The sequence below is a fragment of the Oryx dammah genome, unplaced genomic scaffold, assembly GCF_014754425.2.
Source record: "Oryx dammah isolate SB20612 unplaced genomic scaffold, SCBI_Odam_1.1 HiC_scaffold_9, whole genome shotgun sequence".
Classification (NCBI taxonomy): domain Eukaryota; kingdom Metazoa; phylum Chordata; class Mammalia; order Artiodactyla; family Bovidae; genus Oryx; species Oryx dammah.
The window spans coordinates 90,239-115,471 of NW_024070193.1; the positions used below are offsets into that span (position 1 = coordinate 90,239).

At 60.0% G+C, this 25,233-nt stretch overlaps 1 protein-coding gene and 2 long non-coding RNA genes across 4 annotated transcripts in view; all 3 read left to right on the forward strand.

The window, feature by feature from the left end:
- Window positions 1-4,229: 4,229 nt before the first annotated feature.
- LOC120868037 lies at window positions 4,230-6,630 on the forward strand. Of its 2 annotated transcripts, none has more exons than XR_005722127.1 (4): window positions 4,230-4,469; window positions 4,705-5,067; window positions 5,145-5,306; window positions 5,393-6,630. It is a non-coding gene; the product is annotated as an uncharacterized LOC120868037 (long non-coding RNA). The 2 variants fall into 2 exon arrangements; XR_005722128.1 differs by having other exon boundaries at window positions 4,256-4,469; window positions 4,708-5,067.
- Window positions 6,631-6,950: 320 nt separating this feature from the next.
- On the forward strand, window positions 6,951-8,346 carry LOC120868038. The gene is made up of 2 exons (XR_005722129.1): window positions 6,951-7,783; window positions 7,967-8,346. It is a non-coding gene; the product is annotated as an uncharacterized LOC120868038 (long non-coding RNA).
- A 1,593-nt stretch (window positions 8,347-9,939) lies between these two features.
- ALDH1L1 (aldehyde dehydrogenase 1 family member L1) overlaps window positions 9,940-25,233 on the forward strand; it is a 23,560-nt gene continuing 8,266 nt past the window's right edge. The window contains exons 1-12 of the mRNA XM_040246620.1: window positions 9,940-10,061; window positions 12,541-12,690; window positions 13,923-14,157; window positions 14,702-14,867; window positions 16,639-16,740; window positions 17,248-17,337; window positions 18,906-19,043; window positions 21,044-21,169; window positions 21,578-21,669; window positions 22,247-22,394; window positions 23,692-23,811; window positions 24,604-24,731. Coding sequence (XP_040102554.1) covers window positions 12,564-12,690; window positions 13,923-14,157; window positions 14,702-14,867; window positions 16,639-16,740; window positions 17,248-17,337; window positions 18,906-19,043; window positions 21,044-21,169; window positions 21,578-21,669; window positions 22,247-22,394; window positions 23,692-23,811; window positions 24,604-24,731 — 1,472 coding nt within the window. The 5' untranslated portion in view covers window positions 9,940-10,061; window positions 12,541-12,563. The remainder of the gene's footprint in view (window positions 10,062-12,540; window positions 12,691-13,922; window positions 14,158-14,701; window positions 14,868-16,638; window positions 16,741-17,247; window positions 17,338-18,905; window positions 19,044-21,043; window positions 21,170-21,577; window positions 21,670-22,246; window positions 22,395-23,691; window positions 23,812-24,603; window positions 24,732-25,233) is intronic.

Here is a 25,233-nt window from a genome sequence, read left to right on the forward strand (position 1 = left end):
GCGGTGCAGACTTCTCATCGCAACAGCTGTCCCTGTTGCAGAGCACAGGCTCCGTGGTGTTCAGGCTTCAGGGGCCGCAGCTCCCGAGGTCTGGAGGCCAAGCTAAACACTTGTGGCACACAGGCTCAGCTGCGCTGGGGCGGGTGTGACCTTCCCTGCCCGGAGAATGGACCTGCTAGCTCCTGGGCCCCGGGAGCCCTGCTGTCTCCTCGTCTCTGTCGTGTGGGCCCCGGGAGGCCTGCTCTCTCCTTGTCTCTGTCGTGTGGGCCCCGGGAGCCCTGCTCTCTTCTAGTATCTGTCCTGTGGGCCCCGGCAGCCCTGCTGTCTCCCTGTCTCTGTCCTGTGGCCCCAGGGAGCCCTGCTGTCTCCCTGTCTCTGTCCTGTGGCCCCAGGGAGCCCTGCTGTCTCCTCGTCTCTATCCTGTGGCCCCCCAAGAGCCCGGCTCTCTCCTTGTCTCTGTCCTGTACGCCCCCGGAGCCCTGCTCTCTCTGTCCTGTGGGCCCTAAGAAGCCCTGCTGTCTCTGTCCTGTGGCCCCCGGGAGCCCTGCTGTCTCCTCGTCTCTGTCCTGTGGCCCCCGGGAGCCGTGATCTCTCTGTCCTCTGGGCCCCCCGGGAGCCCTGCTGTCTCTGTCCCTTGCGCCCTCTGGAGCCCTGCTGTCTCCTCGTCTCTGTCCTGTGGGCCCTGGAGCCCTGATCTCTCCTCGTCTCTGTCCTGCGGGCCCCGGAGCCCTGATCTCTCCTCGTCTCTGTCCTGTGGGCCCGGGAGCCCTGCTGTCTCCTCGTCTCTGTCCTGTGATCACCCCTACTTCGCATTGTCATCTTTTGATGACTGATATGTGAGTTTTTATACCTGAATGCCATCAAGTCCCCGTATTTGTTTCCTGGGTGGGTGAGAACAGAAATGACCTGTCTCTGTCCTGAGACTCGAAATCCTAGGTCAACATGCTGGCGGGGCCTGCTCCCTCCTTGCCTCTTCCTGCTATGGGCAGGTGGCTGCCGACCTGTGGCCTTCCGTGGCTTGAGGATGCATTGCCCTGACCTTCCATCAGGTTGTATGTACGCAAGCTTCTTCTCTGTGTGTCTGTCTCAGCATCCAATTTTCTTTATAAGAACCCCAGGTGTGGGATTGGAGCCTGCCCTGTGACTTCGCTTTAACTCGATTGCCCCTGTAAAGAACCCATCTCCAAGCAAGGCCATGTCGTGAGGTGCTGAGGGTTACGACCTCAGCTTGTGGGGTGGATGCAACCCAGGCCATCGCACTCTGCAATGTTTGTGTTGGTTGTGAGTTTTTTCACCAGTGACTTCTTCCTCTTTTAATATTGGTGGTGCTTTTTAACATGAAAATCCACGTTCTCTACAGTTGGATCTGCTTTTCCTTTCTGACTTCTGAGGCATGAAATGCTTCTCACTCTGGTTTTAGAATGACCACTATAGTTTCTGCTGTTGTGGTTGTTGAGTCACTGAGTCCTGTGCGACTCTGCACCCCTGGCCTGCAGCTCCCCAGGCTCCCTTGTCCTCCACTGTCTCCCGGAGTTTGTTCAAACTCATGTCCATTGAATCAGGGACGCTGTCTAACCGCCACAACCTCTGCTGTCCTCTTCTCCTTCTGCCTTCAGTCTTTCCCAGCATCAGGGCATTTTCCAATAAGCTGGCTCTTCTCTTCAGGTGGCCAAAGTATTGGAGCTTCAGCATCAGTCTTTCCAATGAGTATTCAAGGTTGATTTCCTATAGGATTGATTGACTGGTTTGATTACTGTGTATCTTATTGAAATTATTTCTTAGTTTGTCATGTTTAAATACGCAGTCCTTCTAGAAATGAATGTGTGCGTGGTACAGAAGTAGCTCTTGAGTTAAGCATAGTCGCACACTTCTTCACGACTGATGTTAGTTCTTGCCACCCTGAGGAAGGAAGCGGCTCCTAACTGCCTGTTAATTAGCAAGGAGACGGCCCCTCCAGGGACCCAGTAAATCTCACTATTATCTCAAGTCTGGTCTTTTCCTGCTTCTCTTTCAGGCTTCACAGCTGAGAAAGTGCCCACAGACCCCTTCCTCTGCAGGCGGCTCCCTTGGCAACGCAGTGGAAGCCTGAGAAATGAGCAGTCCAGAAAGCAGTGCATTAGATGGTCCGCCAAGGGCCGTTACCGTCCTCGGCCTCCATCTGGGAGAGGAGTAAGGAGGCTCCCATTTTCACAAGTGTGCACACACTCCCATGTGCACACACATGTTACAATCATAGATGAAACACCAAATTTAAAAAGTGTAACTGAAATGCAACTGCATGCTCTTATTGTTCTGAAATGGACAATGGATAGAACAACACGTCCATCTCCTTCCTTGCCCAAGGTTCTGCCTCTTTTCTTTGTCTTTTTGCGTTATCTGAAATTCTGTGGGCAATGTTGATTGACAGCACAGGTCTTCAATACCGTATCTGCCGATAATCTTCAAGTCCTGTCGTAGGCCTGTGGCACACTCCTGGGGAAGCAAACCCTGGCCTGAGCTCATGTCAGCTGTTCACACTCCTCAGGTGCACACCTGGGTGAGCACACCTGCCTGCTGAGATTCCCATGTGCTTGATTTCGGGGTGTCCTGCCCCCCCCAGGGTGCATCCCGACATGTGTGCACACAGGTGGCCTTGAAGAACCAGGAGAGCTGCTCCCAGGGGTCTCGGCCGAGGGCCTCTGCACTCTCAGCTCATCACATGCTCAGGCTCTCTGGCTGGAGAGAGGAGCCTTGGGAGTCAGTGGCAAAAATTGGGTCGGGTTTTGGAGTAAGGCTGCTTGTTACCGAGCACTAACTCTGAAACTGAGCTTTTGTCTCTCTCCAGATAATCCCATCTCTAGAGCTGTGTCTTGCACAGGAGCTATTTCTGGCAGCATCTTTAGTTTTCTTATCGTCTTCACATTCTGGTGAGCGGCATGCTTTCTCCTGCACGCCTCCATCACCGGTTCACGCTACAAACCCACCTAAAATGTACGACTTTCACTTGCTTGCTGAATTCCAGAGTGGCTCATCTCCAGCGACCTCCTGATCCCTTCAACCTAGCAGGTCTGACGCTGGGAACAGAAGCCCCCCCGGCAGTGTAGCTGGTGCCATGGGTCTGCCTAACCCACAGGGATGCAAGTTCTGGAGCTGTGCCTCACACTCACTTTTCCAGAAAATGAGGAGAAAGAACCCACACCATTTGGAAACCTCAAGACCATTTTGGAGGTTTGGGGACACATTTTGAGGTCTTTCTAGAGCTTTTTTTAAAAAATGTACTACATACACATTACCTTATTTGATATTCTTTTTAAAAAATATTTTATTTCTTGGTTGTGCTGGGTCTTCACTTCTGTGCACAGGCTTTCTCTAGTTGTGGCGAGTGCAGGCTACTCTCTTGCCGTGAAGCACGGGCTCTAGAGGTGGGGTGCAATAGTTGTGGTGCACAGGCTTAGCTGCCCCACGGCACGAGGGATCTTCCCAGACCAGACATCAAACCAAGGTCCCTGCACTGGCAGACAGATTCTTATCCACTGTGCCAGCAGGGAAGTCCTTATTTGATATTCTTGATAGTCATCTGACCTTGTAGCACCACCATGCCCACGGCACAAGTGAGGAAGCTGCAGCTCCCGGAGGCAGAGTATTAGTGATGTCTCATTGCTGGCCAGCAAGGGGACTGGGCATTGTTTCTGTTCACGGACCAGAGCTGGTCACTGGCTTCTGCTTAAGGACAAGAGGGCAGGAGTGACTGTGGTTGGCAGAGTGCACAAATCCCATGTGACAAAGTGATGAAGTTTTACACGTATGTGGGCAGGTATGTGAGGCACATTGGTGTGAGGGCACCCAGACCCAGACACACTCCCCCCACCCAGGTGCCTGCGCCAAGGGAGCTGACCCACACATCCACTCCAGTCCCCGCTGTGTAGATCAGTTCTGCTTGGTTTTGTATTTTATTTAATGGACTCCACAGCTGTTATCGTATGAGTGAGAATTCAAGACGATGCCTGTGTGTGAGTGTCCGACTCTTTGCAACCCCCTGGACTGTAGCCCACCAGGCTCCTCTGTCCGTGAGATTCCCTAGGCAAGAACACTGAAGTGGGTTGCCATTTCCTTCTCCAGGGGATCTTCTGGACCCAGGAATCAAACCGGCATCTCTTGAGTCTGCTGCACTGACAGGCGGGTTCTTTAACACTAGTACCACCAGAGACTGGCCACGCCTGTGAGGTCCACCCGTGCTGGCGCTTGTGCAAAAAAGGGAGGGCGGGAGTGGCCTGGCCTGCAGAGCTCATCAGGGCGGGAGGCGGCGCCTCACAGACCCGAGCGTCCCAGCCACTGCGGGCCCCGGGATGGAATCTTTCCAGGACCCACAAAGGCCTCTCCCCTGTGGCTGACTCCGGAGCTCCCAGGCAGGAAGGCGCGCGTCCTGGGAGGCAGCCCTTTTGAAATCCGGGCAAAATGACTGGCTGCAGGCCCGGAACCTCGGCCACATCGTGAGCAGGCAGACAGGATGGCGGGAGCAGGGGGCGGGAGCGGGGGCTCCGGTGTGCCTGAGGGGTCGTCGCAGTGGCCGGAGGAGTGGGCAGCCCCCAGTCCCTCAGGCCCAGAGCAGGCAGCCCTTGGAGCGGCCCTGGGCTCCGGGGGCAGACTGTGGCAGGCGGTTTTGGGGGGCGCCGGCTGGGCCCCTCCCCCAGCCGCCCCACGTTTCCGGCCCCATTGTTTTTTCAGCAGGAGAAGCAGGCTGTCCTCGGCCCCTCTGGAAGGGCGGCCGCGGAGGACCGGCCGGGGCAGCAGAACTCTCCTGCATTCAGATGAGCACGGAGCAGCTGGGCCAAGTCCTGCGTGAGTCTCAGCCCCAAGTGTGACTCCAGGCTGGGTTTTCCGGGCTGGGGGAGGAGCGCCGGGGTGGGGTGGGTGGCGCACGGCGGAGCCCCGGTGTTCCGTGTGCCCTCTCCCCCTTTAATTAAGGGTTCGGAGGAGATTATAGGTTTACAAAGTTCAGAATCCAAAGGATAAGCGTGTGCACTTGCGAAGCCTGCTCCTCTGCGCCCCCTGCTGGCCCATGATCGGCTCTGCAGTTCGTCCTGACAGGTGCCCACTGTCCTGGTTCTCTGGGCAGGGGTCGGAGAAACACCTCCGGCCCTGGGTGTATCCACAGTGTTTTGCAGAAACAAAAGCTGCACCTCAGGGGCGTGTCCTACCGCACGGGAGATCTAGTGTCGGGGCGCTGCGCACACGCGTCCTGCTGGAAGGGGGAGGGGCAGGCAACGCTGAGGTTTACCCTGGACTCCAGGAAGTGGGACCAGACCTGGGGACTCCTGTGGCTCAAGGTCTGGGGAGGTCAGGGTCAGAGTCAAGGAGGGCCAGAGGAGCTCTGGTGGGGAGGATTTTTAACTCTTCCTTTATCCATCTCCAGATTGTTTCGCAGTTTGTGCTGAGCACGTATTACTTCCATGGTGAACCTGTAGCCTTTGTGTGACTTCTATACAGATCTTCTGCGCCCAGTTTCATGGGGCTTGACAATTGCACAACCTGTGTAGCTGCCACTCCAGAGAGCTTAGGATGTTTCTGTCATTCTGGAAAAGCCTCCCAGTGCCCTTCCAGCCAATGCGCCCCCTCCCAGGCAGCCGCTGACTGACCAGCAGAGCCTACAGTCCATGGGGTCTCAGAGTTGGGCCCCACTGAGCGACTGAGCATGCACACACGTGTGGCTGAGACCAACGGTCGGGACAGGAGGAAGCCCGAGCACTGGCCTGCCCGCGGTGACCTGGGCCCCCCCGGTCCACCTGGCCTGCGGGTGGTGTCTCCTTGCCTGCTGCCCTCCGGGGCCTCGCCATGTCCCTCTACACTCTCAGCTCCCCTGGTGTCCGCGTACCTGTGGCTGCCCATCCGGCTTCCTCCACTGCGCCCACGGGGCTCTCTCCTGACTGGCCCAGACTCGTTCCCCTGCTGGGCTCCCCACCCTCCTCCTTCCCTCGCTGCTCTGGAGTCAGACCTGGAAGGACAGCGTCCACCGGCCTCTTGGCCCTGACATACGTCACCCAACCCGCAGAGTGCTGGAGGGAAATGGAGCATGTGAGGAGAGTGGCCGGATCCTCCAGGCAAGGATATGGAGTGGGCAGCCATTCCCTTCTCCAGGGGATCTTCCAGACCCAGGGGTGGAATCCGGGTCTCCTTCATTGCAGGCAGACTCTGTACTGTCTGAGCCACCAGGGAAGCCCTTTGAAAAAAATTAATCCTGGTCAAATAACACGGAAATTACCATCTTAACCACGTTTAAGCCTCCAGATCAGCGGCATTAAGCGCATTCACATTGTTGCGCAGTCACGACCACCATCCGACCCAGTTACCGCTTCACTTTGTAAAACAGTCACTTTGTCCCCATTAAGCACCAGCTCGCGCTCGGCTCCGCCAGCCCTGGCCCCCGCCGCCCAGCTTTCTGTCACTGTGGATCTGCTCCCGGGGCCTCGCGTAAGCGAAACCACGCCCTGCTGTCCTTCCATGACTGGCCTGCTGCACTGAGCGTAGTGTCTTCAAGGTTCCTCCCTGTTGTGGGATGTTGGGGCTCCCTTCCTTTTTAAACCTGAATAGTATTCTGGGAAATTGATTATTTTTCAGATGTCCTTACTTTGCAAAATAAACAGTTAGCCACCCTATGTCAGTTGCCCAAATGCCTATGAAATGGCTCTTCCAGCCACCACTGGACCTCAGGGGGAAGCAGACTCCCCTTGTGTGCAGCTTCTAAGGGATCAGCCAGCCACCAGGGGCGAGTCACGCTTCTTCACGCTTCCTAGAGACCGCCTCACCTCTGTGCCCGCCCATGCGCCCCCACAGGCCCCACCCACAGTGTCCCCATTTATCCCCCACACATGCCCTGCCCACCCCCCCACCCCCACCACCCACACCCCCCACACACCCCCCCCGCCCCCCGCACTCCTCTCTCCATCTGGAGCCTTGCTCTGCTTCTGGTCCTGCCAGTCCTTGTCCCCCCTGGGGCCCCAAGGGCCCCAGGCCCCTCTCCTGACCTTCACCCCCTCATCACGGCAGCCCCCAGCTGTTGGTTTCTGGCCCCCTCCCTGGAAGGACAGCACCTCCAGGAGGGAGGCTGCGCCCCACCCCTCAAGCTGCCCAAGTTCTCATTTGTTCCCTGTGATGAGCCCTGGGGTGGGGGCTGCACCTGCTGGCCGGGCCCTGTCCCAGACCCGGAATCTGACTCTCCAGAGGAATCAAGAGGCCCCCGTGTGAGGCCTTCGCAGGAGAACAGCTGTGCATTCTGCGGGCCTCGGCCCACTCTCCAGAAACACCTGATTGCATTTCCAGGTCGCTGGGTGGATCCTGGTTCAAGCCTGGAGCTGCATGAAGGCTCCCTCCGACGTCACCTCTCTGTGCTCTGGTTGAAGGGCTGTGCCCCGCCTCCCCCAGTTCATATGTTGACTCCTAACCACAAAGGTGATGGTATAAGCAGGGGGCCTTCAGGAGGTGACCTGGTCATAGGGTGGAGCCCTCAGAGTGGGATCGGCACCCTCATATAAGGACCCCAGAGCCCCCTCGCTGCCTCTGCCATGTGAGGACACAGAAAAGGGCCCTCACGGGACCAGGCTGGCACCCTGACCGCAGACCTCCAGGCCCCCGGCAATGAGTGGAGTTGTTGTAAGCTGCCCAGCCTGCGGCCTTGTGTCCCCAGCCTGAATACGGCAACATGTAAAATCACACGCTGCCCATCCCAAGGGATACTGCAGGAAGCCCTCCTGAATTGTCGGTTCCCGCCGCGGGCTGGCATCTGGTGCCGCTGTGAGGAGCTCACCAGGTAGGTAGAAGCAGGGCGGGGAGAGCGGAAGGCAGAGGGGAGCCGCAGCACGCCCCTGAGCAGGAGACCTTAGGGCCCGGCCAGGGGGAGCAGCGGCCGGAGCTGGAAAGGAAACGGGTCACGCGGCCGCCGTCCGAGGCCACACACCCGCCGAGTTAATGTTTCCTCCCAACACACGCACAGCACTGGCTCCTGGATCCCTAGAGGACCGCTGAGTCACCCTTACACAACGGAAAGAGCCTCCATCGGGCCACCCGTCCACCTGACCTGAACCAGACTCTCCCCCTAAGCTGCCCCCAGACTGCCCCTCACCCACGACGAAGCCGAGATGGCCCTCACTGTACTATCCGCACCCCTGACCACCAGCTCCCGCCCCTGGCCACCGCAGGCTGAGCATCGTGCATCTACGCTCACCCCTCTTGGATGCAAGCCCTGCTTAGGGTTTTGGGGTACACAGCTGACTGAGACCCTGTCTCCACCTCAGGGGTCTTCCTGTTGTGAAAAGAGACAAGCCTGTGGAAAAGTGCATTATGGTGTGATCTGTGCTAACATTAAAAAAAAAAGCTAAGATCATGGCATCTGGTCCCATCACTTCATGGCAAACAGATGGGAAAAAAGTGGAAGTGACAACCGATTTTATTTTCTTGAGCTCCAAAATCATTGCAGACAGTGACTACGGGCCTGAAATTAAACGTTGCTTGCTCTTTGGAAGGAAAGCTATGACAGACCTAGACAGTGTTATAGAAGCAGACATTACTTTGCTGACAAAGGTCCGTCTAGTCAAAGCTATGGTTTTTCCAATAGTCATGTATGGATGTGAGAGCTGGATCATAAAGAAGGCTGAAACTGAAAGCGGCTTAGTGTGTCTGATTCTTTGCGACCCCGTGGACTGTAGCCCACCAGGCTCCTCTGTCCATGGGGTCCTCCAGGCCAGAGCACTGGAGCAGGTAGCACCCCCTTTTCCAGGGGGTCTTCCCAGCGCAGGGATTGGACCCAGGTCTCCTGCATTGCAACTGGATTCTTCTCTGTCTGAACCAACAGGGAAGCCTTAAGAAGGCTGCGCGCCAAAGAATTGATGCGTTCAAACTGTGGTGCTGGAGAAAACTCTTGAGAGTCCCCTGGACTGCAAGGAGATCAAACCAGTCCATCCTAAAGGAAATCAACCTTGAATATTCACTGGAAGGACTGATGCTGAAGCTGAAGCTCCAAAACTTTGGCCACCTGATGTGAAGAGCTGACTCATCGGCAAAGACCCTGATGCTGGGAAAGATTCAAGGTGGGAGGAGAAGGGGCAACAGAGGAAGAGATGGCTGGATGGCGTCACCGACTCAATGGACCTGAATTTGAGCAAGCTCCAGGAGATAGTGGAGAACAAAGGAGCCTGGTGTGCTGCAGTCCATGGGGTCGCAAAGAGTCAGACACGACTGAACTGACTGTGCTATGGATTTGGGAAGGGAGGGGGGCTGGGGCTGCAGGAGCCCTCCTCGAGGGTCCTCGTGGATTCCACAAAGTGTATTGAGCACCTGTTAAACACAAGGGTCTCCCCAGGTGGCTCAGTGGTAAAGAATCTGCCTGCCAATGCAGGAGACTCAGTATCCTTGCCCTTAAAATCCCACAGACAGAGGAGCGTGGTGGACTGCATTCCATGGGGTCGCCAAGAGTCAGCCAGGACTTGGCAACCAAACAAGAATACGAAGCACCAGGCGCTGGGTGCGGGGGATTCCTGCAGACTGCAGCCGGGGAGATGGTCGGTCAGATAGTCTCTGAGCCCGTGATAAACCTGTGGCTGAGAGGGTGCAGAAGCGCCCTGGAGCTCTCTGTGCTCACATGGTGAGGGGCTTGTCTTAGTGGGTGTGTAGTTGGGGAAAGCTTCCCTTAGGATGTGACCTTGACGTACAGGCCTCCCAAGGCACAGTGAGTCTCCCCATGAGAGCACCGTGGGAAGTTCCCCAGCCAGTGAGTGAAGTTACAGCCTCTGGGGGCCACTGTCCTCGGATCAAATCAGCCCTGTGGAGAAACGCTGCAGGCCCTTTTCAGAGCCCGTGACTCCTGGAAGGGTCCTCCCTCCCCCCACCCCACCCCCGCCCCGTGACTTCCCGCCAGCCCCGCGCCCCTCCCCTCTGGGGTTCTGGCCTTGGCCCGGGCTCCGGGACTGGCGGGGACCAGCCCCACCTCTCCCCACCGCCCAGGCCGGGTCAGCGCCAGCGCCGTCCCCTGCCCAGACCTGGACTCAGAGGTTCCTCTGGACAGTCAGGCCTGCGCTCCTCCACTCCTCCGGGTGAGTCCCCTGGAGGGAGGCAGGGAGGCTGCCCCGGCTCTCGCTCTGGGGCTCCAGGCCACAGCGGGGAGCGAGGTGGGATTCCGCTGGGGGCTGCGGAGGCTCCTGGCCTGGCTGGGGGTCCTTTGGCCGCAGGACGCCTTTGAGGGGCCTGGCGCTGGGGGATTGCACAGGAGGAAGGGTGAGGGGAGAAGACGCTTCCCGAAGCCGCACCGTGGAAGGTGGGCATCATCAGTCCCGCTTCCAGAAGAGAAAACAGAGGCTGGAGGGGGGAGGTGACCAGAGGGTCCTGCAGCCTCCTAAGGCTCTCACCCCATTCTCGGGACTGGGGGTGGTCCTCCCTGATTGGCCAGAGCTGGGGGGCCGGGCGCGAGGACCTCTCGGGATTGGACAGCTCCAGTCCACCTGCCCCGGTCCTTCCCCTCGGGGAGGAGACGGGACTCCAGACCCTAGCTGGGTGAGGGCAGCCCTCTTCCTGGTCTGGGTGTTGCATTACTCCAGCTGCTCACAGCCCACGCCCTCCCCAGGTCTGTCAGGACCCCTCACCTGCCACCTGCCTCGGGGAGGCAGGCACCCCCACCAGGTACCCCAATTCTCCTGCACCCTCAATTTTCCAGAAATCGGGCAACTTTCTTAAGCCCTGAATCTTAGTTTCTTGGGCTAAAATTGAGAGGTGTTATAATAATAGCCCTCAGCGGCTGAGGCTGATTCTGAAAATCTGGGGCCTCTGCCCACCGCTGGCCACTGGCCGTGGACCCTCTGCAAATCTCCCCTCCATGAACCTTCCCGATGGCGTTGGGAGACACCCCTGTCCCTTTAGGAGACAAGGAAATCTTGAACCCAGGGCAGCTACGCAGTGGCCCATCCCCTGGCCCAGGACCGTTGGAAGGGTCGCAGATGGAGCATGGCCCCGCAGGCTGAGGGGGTCACGAGTGTGTGGACCACCAGGTGACCAGCTGGAATGACTGCAGGCACGGAGATGGCGCTGGGCCAACAAAGGGCAGCTGGGGACCGACGCCTGAGGCTGATTGCCCAGCTCAAGGGCCTTTTGACCGCAGCTCGGAACAGGGGCCCTGAGCAGGGCCTGGCCGCTGGGCAGGGGGCCCGGAGAGCCCGAGGGTCCCCCTGCTGCAGATGCAGCCTCACACTGTTCCTGAGCCCTGCGGGAGGGGGGAACTGAGGTGCCACCTGGGTAGGAGGCGCCCCAGGGGCTGTGGGTCTCCTCCCACCTCCACTTGCCGCCCCCCGACCTGACCTTCCCTGCACCAAAGCTCAAGATGGGCTGTCCCCACCGGGGGCTCCTGCCCACCAGCTCCACAGTGGCTTTCCTGACCCTGCCTCCTGCTTCCAGAGGGACCTTCTTGGTCCTCTTAATTTTCCACAAGTAATATACACCCAATATTTTTAAAAACAGCATTCTGGTAAGAAAAAGATAATTATGGCTATCAAAAGACTTCCAAACCCCCAAACCCTGCCTCGTAACTCTTGATATTTCTGTGCGAGTCCTTCTAGGCTTTACTCTGCCAAACACATGTAGGCAAATACATATACCACACGCAGCGCGCACACACACACACACACACACACACACACACACAAGTACCTCCCATACACAAGCCGTTCTCACTCACCTGAAGCGTCTCGTGCAGTTTTTAATCTTGATGACGTCCAGCTTATTTTTCTCTTTTTAAATCATGCCTTTGTTGTTGAATCTGAAAAGCACCACATACTGGGTGCTCTTATCTGTTGTCCCCTAGAAGTTTCTTACGTCTGCATTTTATGTTCAAATCTCTGGTGCGTTTTCAGTTACTTTTTGTGAAGACTGTTGACGTGTGTCTGGCTCGTCTTTCACGTGTGGGTGTCTAGCAGTTCCAGCAACATCTGTAGAGGAGACTGCCTCTGCTCCTCTGTCAGACAACCGGAAGGTGAAGAGAAGGTGTGCAGGATCTTGGAGGAGGCGACGATTTCCTGAACAGAATACAAAGCCATTCAGCACAAAGGGGACTTTGGTGCAGGGTCCTGTGTTCAGTTTGAGAACTTGGGTTCATCCGAAGGCACCGTGGAGTGGACAGGCCCCAAGTCCGCAACCCCACGCTGCTTCCCGCTTGGGGAGCGCCCGGCCTGCGGCTGGAAGCCTTTGAGGAGCAGCTTCATCAGCAGCAAATGTGGGGACGGAAGCTGATGTGACCTAACTGAGGTCACAGGGCTGGTCCGTTGCAGAGATGGGCTCAGATGGCCCGGGAGGACACCGCACACAGCGCTGGGTGCTGGGCTGGGGGCTCCGGGCGCCAGGCGGGTAGGGCCTGCGATCACATACCACTCAGCCCTGTGGCCTCCCCTTCCGCCCCCGAGGGGGACCCCTGCCCGCAGTAGCTGGCCACTCAGGGTGCCCAGAGCTGGGCCTGCGGGTGGGGTGGAGCAGGCAGGCGGCCCCCTTGGGCCAGCGCGCCGCATGGGACACTGTGTCCCTTTTGCCCAGGTCCTCCCGCCCAGCCCGCTACCATGAAGATCGCAGTGATCGGACAGAGCCTGTTCGGCCAGGAGGTCTACTGCCGCCTGCGGGAGGAGGGCCACGAGGTGGTGGGCGTGTTCACTGTGCCCGACAAGGACGGGAAGGCAGACCCCCTTGGTGAGTGGCGCCCGGCGGGCGGCAGTGTCAGCGGGGCCTGCGGGTCTTGTGTGGGCTTCCTTGGCCTGAAGTGATCACACACGTCCACCTTCGGTCCTGCTCAGGGCCTACTGACCGCCGCACTTTTCTGGAACAAAGTGGATTGCAGGGAAGGGTGGTGAAGGCCGGCCTGCACCCAGGACCCCACAGTCCGAACACCCCAGGCTCCCCTCTCCCCTCACCCAGGCTCCGAAAGAGCTGCCGGGCGGAAATCACCGTGGTCAGGTTCTTGGACGTGAGCGAGCCCCGCGCCCGTCTCCGGCGGGAGCACTTATTGAGCAGAGGCCCCTATCCCGCACGCCCGGCCCCAGAGTTTCTGCCCCCAGGATGGGATGGGGCCTGGCAGTCTGCATGTCCGACAAGCTCCCAGGGACGCGCCCCTTCTCCAGAAGGAACGTGGTGTGAGAATCGCTGCTGAGCTGGGGCCTCAGCTCAAGGGCTGGGCCTTCAGGCCCCCAGATCCTCCTCAGACCTGAATGCTTCAGAACATGGGGGCCGGCTCCGAAGGAAGAGGGGGCTCCCACGATGGAGCACCGCAGGCCAGGGCACCACCGCCCCGCTCCTGCCCCAGCACAGCCTGTGATAGTCACCCCTGCCTGGGGCTGCTCCTCGACCTGGCCTCAGAAGGTCGCGGTCTAGACCACTCACGCTGAGCCACCTCCCTGCACACAGGGCAGAGGCCGAGGGTCACCAGGGCCACACGGCAGCCGTGTGTGAAGGAGCCGTGACACCTGTCACACCTGTCCCCAGACCTGTCGGGGAGCAGCTGACAGGTGCAGGCTGTGGAGAGAGCCTGGGGCATCGTGCCCGCAGGGGGCAGGGGGGGGGGGGGGGGGCAGACGCAGCGGGGCTGCATCCTCAGACCTGGAGATGCACGGACTGCTCATCGGAGCCGGGGAGGGGGGCGGGCAAGGAGACAAACTCCTGGGGGCCTGTAGGTAAAGAGGTCAGGGGCCACGCGCGTGTCTGGGAGACGGAGGCGCTCAGAGGTCCTGGCAGCCGGCAGGGTCAGTCTAGGCACAGGTGTCTCAGAGGCTGGCCCTGGCTGGGGCCATGGCTCCATGCTGCCCGGCAGAGCCCGGCTGGGCAGTGGGGGTGCTGGGAGGGACAGGCCTGGAGAGGGGTGCAGGAGCCCCCACCCCGCAGGCAGGGGCTCGGAGGCTGGGGGCAGACTCTCCCCCGCTGTCCCGCAGGCCTGCAGGCTGAGCAGGACGGCGTGCCAGTGTTCAAGTTCACCCGCTGGCGGGCCAAGGGGCGGGCCCTGCCCGACGTGGTTGCGCAGTACCAGGCCCTGGGAGCCGAGCTGAACGTGCTGCCCTTCTGCAGCCAGTTCATCCCCATGGAGGTCATCAGCGCACCCCGGCACGGCTCCATCATCTACCACCCGAGCCTGCTGCCGCGCCACCGGGGCGCCTCCGCCATCAACTGGTGAGACAGGCCGGCCGCCCCAGGCTCCGCGGCTGCGCTCTGGGGGCCCCCGAGGGGTCAACGCTGCCAGACACCATCCACCCCTGCCTGCCCACCTAGAGAGAGAGAGAGACGGACTAGAGACATCCAGAGCAGACAGCTCTAGATGAGAGGGCAAGAGTCTGCAGGGTGGAGCCGTCGGAGGCACCATAAGGGAGGCAGGCATCTGAGCCGGAAGAGAGGGCGGGCTTGTAGGCGGACCGGTTGGGACTCAGCTCCCTGACCTCCAGGCACATCCCCTCACTTCACTGGGCCTCAGTCTCCGCATCTGTAGAAGGGGCATGTGAGGCTGTTACACGGCAGGAGGATAAAGGAAGAAGCATCAGGGCTTCTGCCGCCCGACGCCCGGCACACAGGCCGCACCCAGCACTCCAGTACACGCGGGCTGCATCAGTCAACGCCGTTTTCCCTCTTTCATCCTCCCTGAGGGAGGCAGGGAGGGGCCCCAGGACCCCTTTTCCACGGTCCTTCCTTCCGGACTCAGGTGTCACTCTTCCCTCCCTAGGACCCTCATCCATGGGGACAAGAAAGGAGGGTTTACCATCTTCTGGGCGGACGATGGTCTGGACACCGGGGACCTTCTGCTCCAGAAGGAGTGTGAGGTCCTCCCGGATGACACGGTCAGCTCCCTGTACAACCGCTTCCTCTTCCCGGAAGGCGTCAAAGGCATGGTAAGGGCAGGGTTGCACACTCACCCCAGGGCTCCCCAGTGCCGGCTACTGCCCTGAGCTGGCTAGGGTTCTGCAGGTGGCAGGGACTCTCAGTTCAGGGTTTCACAGAGGCGGGGTTAGAACATGTAATTGATGCTCTTGAACTGTGGTGCTGGAGAAGACTCTTGAGAGTCCCTTGGACTGCAAGGAGATCCAGCCAGTCCACCCTAAAGGAGATCAGTCCTGAATATTCACTGGAAGGACTGATGCTGAAGCTCCAATACTTTGGCCACCTGATGCCAAGAGCCGGCGCATTGGAAAAGACCCTGATGCTGGGAAAGATTGAAGGCAAAAGGAGAAGGGGCAACAGAGGATGAGATGATTGGATGGCATCACTGACTCAATGGACATGAATCAGAGAAAACTCTGGGAGATAGTGATGGACAGGGAGGCCTGGTGTGCTGTAGTCCATGGGGTCACAAAGAGTCAGACACGCCTGAGTGACTGAACATCAACACCATTCTATTAGAAGGGACTTGCTTACGGCTGTCAGAACAACTCAACAAACCTTGGGCAAAAAGGCACATTTTGGATAGATGGGGAAACAGTAGAAACCATGTCAGACTTTATTTTGGGGCTCCAAAATCACTGCAGATGGTGATTGCAGCCATGAAATTATAAGACGCTTACTCCTTGCAAGGAAAGTTATGACCAACCTAGATAGTATGTTCAAAAGCAGAGACATTACTTTGCCAACAAAGGTCCATCTAGTCAAGGCTATGGTTTTTCCTGTGGTCATGTATGGATGTGAGAGTTGGACTGTGAAGAAGGCGGAGAGCCAAAGAATTGATGCTTTTGAACTGTGGTGTTGGAGAAGACTCGTGAGAGTCCCTTGGACTGCAAGGAGGTCCAACCAGTCCATCCTAAAGGAGATCAGCCCTGGGATTTCTTTGGAAGGAATGATGCTAAAGCTGAAACTCCAGTACTTTGGCCACCTCATGCGAAGAATTGACTCATTGGAAAAGACTCTGATGCTGGGAGGGACTGGGGGCAGGAGGAGAAGGGGACGACCGAGGATGAGATGGCTGGATGGCATCACCAACTCGATGGACGTGAATCTGAGTGAACTCCGGGAGATGGTGATGGACAGGGAGGCCTGGCGTGCTGCGATTCATGGGGTCGCAGAGAGTTGGACACGACTGAGCGACTGAACTGAACTGAACTTCCGAGAGGAGACTCCAGACAGGGGCATCTTCAAGCCTGGCTGAGCCCAGAGGCTTGGGCCTGTCGGGGGTTCTGTTTCTTCACTCTGATTCTGCCTCCTGTTTGATTAGCTTCCTCCTCAGGTTGGGCGCCCTTGGTCAGGAGGAGAAGTTGTCCCTGGTGGCTCAAGGTCCACACCTCCTGATTCCAGGGGACAAGAAACCTTCTTTCCCCAAGAATTCATGACTGGAAAGTCCGAGGAGGTTCTGAGGAGCTGGAGGTGGAGGGCAGGCCCAAGGGGTTGATATTGGAGCTGTTGTGCGGCCCCAAGGGGCTGCGTGTCCAACAGGGGAGGCAGTGGGACAGAGGGCAGACGGGGGCGTCTCCGTAGCACAGCAGGGGTCGCCCCCCAGCCCTGGGCCCCGCTTTCAGCCACAGATCCACCTGCTCTCAAAGCAGCTCGAGTGGTGCCTGTCCTGAGGCAGGTGTGGTGCTGGGAGGGTCTACGCAATCCCACAGTTCAGACTGTGAGCCCAGGGCTGAGGGGAGGGTCCTGATGCCTCAGACACCCCCTGCCCCTGCCTCCCAGGTTCAGGCTGTGAAGCTGATTGCCGAGGGCCAAGCCCCCAGACTCCCTCAACCCGAGGATGGCGCCACCTACGAGGGGATTCAGAGGAAGGAGACGGCCAGGGTGAGAGCCAGGGGACCAGGTGTCTGCACTCTCCCCGGTTCCTCTTTAGGGAGGGCGGGGGCCCCAGGGAGATGGGCTGGCGGGAGGGCGGTCATCTGCCAGATGAATCCTAGGAAGGCATTGGGCTCCTGGGGGCTGCCCCGGTTGGGGATCCCGGGGGGCGCAGGGCTGGGTCTCTGATCAGGGCTCGGGGTGCTCTCCAGGGACCTGGTGAGCCCTGTGGGGCCGCCCTAACCTGGGGGGTGGCCCTGTGTGTTGGGCCCTGGTCCTCAGGACCACAGAGTGTCATCTCCCCACAAACCATCCTGCCCTTCACAGCCCGTGAAAGACCGAGGGTCCTTGCACACCCAGAGCCGGGCCCCAGGGGAAGGCCGGCCCAGCTCTGGGATTCAGAGGAAGGGCTCCTCAGCCCCTTCCCAGGCTCCACCCAGCACCAGGAGGGCCCATGGGGAGGAGGGGAGGCCGGGGCGCAGGGAGGGCCCGCTGAGCACACATCCTGCCCTGCAGATCGACTGGGACCAGCCGGCAGAGGCCCTTCACAACTGGATCCGCGGGAACGACAAGGTGCCAGGCGCCTGGACAGAGGCCTGCGGGCAGGTGTGTCCCTGCGGCCAGGACGGGCCGTGCTCCTGGGCCCCCCGCTGCTGAAATGCTGGAACATGTGAGCTATATGGTCACCAGCCACCGCCAGACCCTAGCCCCAGCCCCCCGGATCCTGGAGGGGTGGGGTCTGCACGCATGAGGCCTCCAGGCCGGGCAGCAACTCTGGGGTCAGACTCTCACCCCCCGGTGGTCAAAAGTCCCAAAACAGCAGAAGTGAAGGTAGTGAATCACCAACATGGTACTCAGTGCCTGTGTGCTGAGCACTCATGCAAAAGATGGTCCGGAGCCGGGAGCCCCCAGACCACGCACGGTCTGCTGGCATGAAGCAGGCTACACGGTGAGGAGGCAGTGACTGGCTGTCACAAGAGTTTTCTTAAATGACAGGGATTTGGCTAAAGGTCACTTAATTTCCATTTTGAGAAGCAGTTTAAACTTTGCTTATGATTTCCAGAGACACAAGCAAGGGGTGCCTGAGGTCAAGTTGGTCTTGCTTGTCTTGCAAAAGAAGCTAAATTAAGCTCTGCTGTGTGACTGAGCTGTCTCCTCTGCTCCGGGCTTTCCAAGGCCGGTCTCTGTTTAGACAGCATATTAAAAAGCAGAGACGTTACTTTGCCAACGAAGGTCTATCTAGTCAAACCTATGGTTTTTGTAGTAATCACGTATGGATGTGAGAGTTGAACAATAAAGAAAGCTGAGTGCTGAAGAATTGATGCTTTTGAACTCTGGTGTTGGAGAAGACTCTTGAGAGTCACTTGGACTGCAAGGAGATCCAACCAGTCCATCCTAAAGGCAATCAGTCCTGAATATTCACTGGAAGGACTGATGCTGAAGCTGAAATTCAAATCTTTTGGCCACCTGATGCAAAGAACTGACTCACTGGGAAAGACCCTGACGCTGGGAAAGATTGAAGGCAGGAGAAGGGGACGACAGAGAATGAGATGGTTGGAGGGCATCACTGACTCGATGGACATGAATTTGAGTAAACTCCAGGAGTTGGTGATGGACAGGGAGGTCTGGCGTGCTGTAGTCTGTGGGGTCGCAAAGAATCGGACAGGACTGAGGGACTGAACTGAACTGAGCAGCCCTCAGAGACCCCAGTCCAACCCTGACTCGCCTTCGCCCTGGGGGTGAGGGGGCTTCAGCCAGGCCCTTTCGAGGACAGCCCTGTCCTCCACGAAGCCCCTGACCATCTGAACCGCTGCTCGTGGGCGGGCTTCCCAGACCGTCCAGGGTCTCTCGCCTTGCCACCACCAGCCCCCTTTGCACCACGGCCAGGGCGTGGCGCGTCTCCAGGCAGGCCCTCCCTCAGTGCTGGCTGAGCACATTTTCTGCAGGTGTCTGACCCTGGGGTTGGAGGTCACGGTCCCATGTGAGGTGGGAGGGGCCCCTTCTGGGGCCTCCTGCCTGCCCAGGTCTTGTCTGTGCTCTGGGCGCTGACACCTGGGCTGTCCTGGCCCCGCGCCGTCACAGCCCATCATCACCCGCCTGCTGAGCACCGCCTCGTGGGCCGCAGCCCTGCCCCCTCCTCTCATCTCCACCTTCTGGTTTCCGGTCCCCAACAGAAGCTGACGTTTTTCAACTCGACGCTGAACACTGCGGGCCTGGAGCCGGAGGGAGAGGACCTGCCCATCCCAGGCGCCCACCGGCCAGGGGTGGTAACCAAAGCGGGCCTCGTCCTCTTTGGGAACGACGGCCGGATGGTAAGGGTGCTGCTGCGACTCCTGGTCTGTACTGTGGGCTCAGGCCCCGCAGGGAGACTCCAGGCCATTCTGGAGAAAAGAGGGAAAGGGGTCCACAGAATCCAGGAGGGAAGAGCCTCTCCTGTTGGGTCGGCGTCTCTTCCATCCCAGGAAGGCCTGCCCTGGGCTCGTACTGGCCAGGTGCCCTGCCTGAGCTGGGGGCCCTGGGGGGCGGCAGAGTTGGGGCGTCTTGTCCAGGGAGCCCTATGCCTGGGGATAATTGGGGGTCTTGAGCTGGGGACCCTGGGGAGCGTCAGAGTTGCGGGGGTCTTATCCACAGTGCCCTGTGCCTGGGGATAATTGGGGGTCTTGAGCTGGGGGCCCTGTGGGGCGTCAGAGTCGGGGGGTCTTGTCCAGGGAGCCCTGTGCCCAGGCCTTGTCTAAGCCCAGCAGAGTCCAGGTGCACAGAGTATGCACGCTTTCCTTCTCTTTGAACAGAAGTCCCGCCAGGCACGTAAGCTGCTCTGACCCACTTTAGCAACAGCAGCTCAGGGTGACACCCAGGATTTATGCAGCTGAATGCTGATGTGTGCTTGAGAGCCACGTTCTGTTTAAAACAATTCGGTTCTCCCCGCAGCTGTATGAGACCCGTGTTAGCATTTCACCATTTTACCAAGTAGAAACCTGAAGCAAAGACAGTCAGACTCCCTGTTGTTACCCATGCGCGTCCGCAGCGGAGCTGCGCTCCGGCCCTGCCCACTGGCTCCAGGCCTGCCACTCGCCACGACACTCACCACACGAGGTGGTGGGCAGGTGGCCTGGGCCCTAAGGTACCACGGCCAGCGGAAAAGGAGGGCAGGCAGGGGTCTTGGAGCACTGGGGGGCTCCAGGGGACTCTGCGGATGCTGAACGCGTGGTGGCGGCCGTGAGAACAGGCCAGGGCAGGGAGCAGCTTGGCTTGGACCGGTGCGAGCTCACTCTGGGTGCCTGTCCTGCTGGCCCGAGGCCACCTGCGGGTCACAGCGCCTGGGTGTCCCTTCGTGGGCGGTGCTGCAGTTGAATGAGGGCATCTGTCTCGGCCAGGTTCCCGCAGCAGACCCAGGTGGGAGCGTGTGCGTGCAGGTTATGGAGGGAGGCAGCCCGGGAGGAGGATGGTGGTCACAGAGAGGCAGGCCTCTCTGCTGGCCGGGGCCGAGCTTAGCTGCCAGCAGCGGTGGAGGACGGGCCTGGGTGCAGGTCCTGGCACAGCCATCGGAGGAAGGCACCAGCCACATGGGTTGGGCCGCAATCTCCCTGACATCCCCGAGGGACTGTGAGGCCAAGCGGCAGTCGTGGTGGCCCTTGGCTGAGGGTCTTTCAGGAACGTCCAGCCGGGCTTGGCTGGGCTGGGGCTCCAGAGCACACAGGAGGGCAGCAGTCGGGGCAGTGGGGGCAGTGAGCAGGGAGCCCGGCTCCAGTTCTGGGCGGGGGGGCGCTCTTCACAGAGCGTCTCACCTGGCAGACACGTCCTCTGCCGTGAGCGCACACGCTCCCCCACCCAGAGGGAGCCTCTGATGACCGGGGCCAATCTCCACACGGTTTCCGCAAGCTGGGTGCTGGGTGCTGGTTGACTAACTGTTTTCTCCGTTGGCCTTCAAGGCAGTGCTGGGATGACTTCCATTTCACATGCAGGCATCGGTTTTATAGAATAATACAGCCATTGTTGTGAGTCGCTCAGTCATGTCCAACTCTCTGTGACCCCATGGACTGCAGCCCATCAGGATCCTCTGTCCATGGGATTCTCCAGGCAGGAATACTGGAGTGGGCTGCCATTTCCTTCTCCAAATACAGCCATTGTGGGTTTCCAAGCCTGCGAGTGTGCTGGGGTGGAGGACATGGGTCCCCCCCGACCGCTGCCCGCACCCCCACCCGTCTGGTCTCCTCACCCCCTGCCTGTGTCCAGGCCTACTTAGGGGAGAACGGGGGTGAGTGCGTGCCAGCCACAGGGCGGCCCGGGGACACTGATGGCCCTCCCGTCGCAGCTGCTGGTGAAGAACATCCAGCTGGAGGACGGGAAGATGATCCCAGCTGCACACTTCTTCGGGAGGGCAGAGAGCAGTGCTCTGGAGCTGACAGAAGAGGAGCTGGGCACCGCGGAGGCTGTGCGGGTGAGGAGCTGGCGGGGCTGCTGTGGTGGGGGCATGCATGCCCTGGGTGTGTGTTCTGCTGGGGGCAGGGCGTGCACACTGGGAGTCTGTGTGTCCTGGCCTCAGGCACACCGTGGTTCTGTCCCCCGGATGTCCCCTGGCCCTCCTTCCTCTGCTGGGTCCTACCACCCAACGGCACGAGGGTCTACAGCCAGGCGCTGGGAGGAAGGTGGTCACCCAAGGACCGTCCGGCCCTGGGTGCAGCAAAGCCCGGAGGGGACAGGCCCATCTGGGGCCGGGCTGCACCGGGGGCTGCCTTCTGGGCCTGGGGGCTCGTTCTCACTGCCCTGCCCTCCAGGGGGCCTGGGGGCTCGTTCTCACTGCCCTGCCCTGGGCCTGGGGGCTCGTTCTCACTGCCCTGCCCTCCAGGGGGCCTGGAAGCGGATCCTCCCCAGCGTGCCTGAGGTGGATGAGTCCACGGACTTCTTCAAGTCGGGGGCCGCATCTGTGGACGTCGTCAGGTGAGGTTGGGGGGCGGGGGTGGAGCTCCCGGGGTCTCTGAGTTGGAAGTCACCCCCAAACTGAGGAGCGGGCACTGTGTGGGTCAGAGACCCAGAAAGGACGCAGGTGTGCAGGCCTGTGCCAACCCGGCATGGGACAGCTGGTGGGTGGAAGCGGCCATCCCCGGTGGGGTCACGGCCCCGGAGCGGCCACTCTGGGCCTGGACGTGCAGCTGGCTGCTTACGGCTCTGCGAGCGGCAGCCCAGCAAGCAGACAGAAGAGGCCGCCTCCCCAGAAGGACTCCGCAGGCACAGGGCAGGGCAGGGGCTGAGACCTCACCCTCACAGGAGGAAGAGCAAATAGTGTGCAGCAGCTTTAAAGCGACCGCAAGCCCTCCCGAAGCAACTGATCACGAGTTAGTACTGATGGAGCCGGAACTTGAACCCAGAGTCTCAGGATCCACAAACTGGGCTTTCAAGACTGATTCTAGACCAGCACCCAAGCTCTGGGTGCTGAGCAGAGCCGCCAGCTCTGCTGAGAGGAGGGCAGGGCCCTGGGCCTTGTCCAGGCTCCCATTCTCCCCGCTCTGTCCTCCAGGCTGGTGGAGGAGGTCAAGGAGCTATGTGACGGCCTGGAACTGGAAAATGAAGATGTCTACATGGCAACCACCTTCGGGGACTTCATCCAGCTGTTAGTGAGAAGGCTGCGAGGGGATGACAAGGAGACCGAGTGTGCCATCGACTATGTGAGTCCCGGGAGCCCCGCAGGCAGGCCTGGGTGCACGGGCCGTGTGAGCCTGCACACTCCACAGGCACCCACATCTGCAGGTCCACGGGGACACCTGGGGAAGCCTGGGCATCCAGAAGCCCAGGACTCCAAGAGCCTGCCCTTTGGTGACCAAGCTCCCCTTGGTAACTCCGAGCAGCCTGAAGATGCCAGGCGGTGGGGCAGACTCTACAGAGGTCGCTGTTGTCTAAGACTCAGTGCAGGAAACGGGCTGTCGAGGAGACACGTCCACAGTGCGTCTCTCCCGCCCCCTTCTCCACTGCGGGTTTCTGGTGTGGCCTCCAGCTCCTGTCCTGCCCCTCCTGCTGACCCTCACCCCTCTTTCGGATTCCACCACCTCCTCCCTTCGTCCTGATTCAGCACTGGCAGCGGCTTTATCCTGGGCTCAGCCTCCGGCTCTTCCATCACCCGGGCGACCAATCACTGCATTAAAGGCCTTTGGTTGACGCAGGAGACAGAGAGACCGAGTGGGACAGAGAGAGAAATTAGGAATGGTTTCCCAAGAGGGGCTTCCCTGGTGGCTCAGCTGGTATAAAGAGTCCTCCTGCAATGCACGAGACCTGGGTTTGATCCCTGGGTTGGGAAGCCCCTCTGGAGAAGGGAAAGGCCACCCACTCCAGTGTTCTGGCCTGGAGTCCGTGGGGTCACAAAGAGTCGGACACGACTAAGCAACTTTCGCACTTTCGCTTCCAGGAAGGAAAACAAACCTGTATATTCAGCTCTTGGGTGTGAAGTGTGAGGAAGTAACGCAGACCTATTTGTAAAGAAACTCTGCAAAAACCACCCTTGGGGTGTCTTGTTAGGCTACAGCTCCTACAGGAATGAGCTTTGGGATGGTTTGTCTGGCTGGGAGTTGGGAGCAAGGCTGATGAAGGAAGGAGAGGAGACCGGGTGGACGCCAGGCTGGCCTTGGGTCGTGGACATCAGGGGAGAAGCCACCCCGCGGCCCCGTGTGCGAGCGATGTGGCGGGGCCACGTCACCCCCGGTTTGTCGCCGCTGTCACTTCCTGAGTGTGGAGCTCAAGGGTTGGGGCCGGGGCCGCTCGGGCGGCAGGCTGGCCCTGCGTCTCTGTCTCAGCCGTCACCTCTGCCCCACATGACGGCCCCGGGCAGCAGGGCTGGATCCGTGAGGAGACCCCAGGCCCCTGCTTGTGTGTTGAAGGGTTGGCCGGGCAAGTAGTCCCCATGTCTCTGGGGGGGATCCCTGCCTGTCAGGGATGCCCCTGTAGCTCCAGCCTGAGGTCCTTGCCCCCCAGGCGGAAAAAGCCGTGAACAAGCTGACCCTCCGGATGCCCCATCAGCTGTTCATCGGGGGCGCATTTGTGGATGCTGAGGGCGGCAAGACCTACGAGACCATCAACCCAACTGACGGCAGTGTGAGTTCAGGCCCGGGGCCCTCGGCCCCACCACTCTCCATGACCCCTTGGGGCCCTCTCCTGTCCACTGACACCCCCCCGGCGTCGGGAGGCCCATGCCCTCCCCCTCACCCCCCCAATCAGGGCCCCCCTCACCAAGGCCCTCAGCATCCCAGGCTCTCAGACTACTTGGCTGTGGCCATCGGGCATCACATCAGAGCAGAGGCGGTCAAATTCACACACACACACACACACACACACACACACCTTCTGAGATGGACACACTCCTACACACGCACACCTACAGAGCACTGGGATGCAGAAGGTGGGTCCTGAGGGGGTTTAAAGAGAATAACAGGTGGGCCCTGTGGACCCAGACAAGGACCCCCAGGCAAGGCTGTCAGGGGCTGTCAGCATCTACAGGCCACCGTTGGGGACCCCGGGCGGGAGGCCGTGCGGACGCCAGCCTCAGCCCCACTCCCACCCCCGGCCCGTCTAGGTGGAGGCCTGAGCTGCAGGGCAGGTGGGCACCCTCAGGGCTCAGGATCCAGGGGCTCGGGCAGGCTTATTAAGAAACAAACCTCCCCACTGGGACCCCCTCAGCGTGTGGGTCTGCTTCTGCTCTTGGTCAAAGACGCTTAGCTGCAGTCTGCCTCCGTCGCCCTGTTTGGGGATCCAGGCAGCTAAGGCCCCGGGGACACGGAAACACAGCCCCTCCCACCGGCCGCGCCCGCCCCCCGCGAGCCCGGCCTTCTCCCGCAGGGCCCCAGGGGGCGGGGGGCCCGGAGGGCTTCAGGGCGCGGCCCCCCACAGGTCCTCTGCGAGGTGTCCCTGGCCCAGATCAGTGACGTGGACAAGGCTGTGGCCGCTGCAAAGGACGCCTTTGAGAATGGTCTGTGGGGGAAGATCAGCGCGCGGGACCGCGGCCGCCTCCTGTACAGGTGGGAGCCCCGCCCGCACCCGCGTTCCCCAGGCAGCAGGGGCGCTTCTGGGAGGACTCGCGACTGCACAGCCAGTGGCCCCGGGGAGGAGTCTCCTATGTCACGCCCCCTCCCGGGGAAGCCGGTGCCAGCAGATGTCCAGGGAGGACTTGGGGTGCTCCCACTCGTGGCCACTCAGCCAGGCAGGACCTGGGGGCTGCTTCCCTGGGGGGGTCCCTGGAGGGGCCAGCAAGCTGGGAGCAGATGCGGGTGCTGGGGCCTGCCGGTGGCCGGGGCAGAAGGACAGGTCAGCCACCTTCAAGGCTGAGGGTGGTTCTGGATGGATGGGCTCCACCTGACCCCCCAATCCTGCTCCCAGAGGTGAGGCCTTCACATGGGGGGGCATCCCACCTCCCAGGAGCCCACAGCAGCTCCTCCAGCCAAGGGAATGCCACCCCATCTAACAGATGACAACACTGAGGCCAGAGACTGCATGGGGCGCAGACCCCGAGAGGGCAGGCGG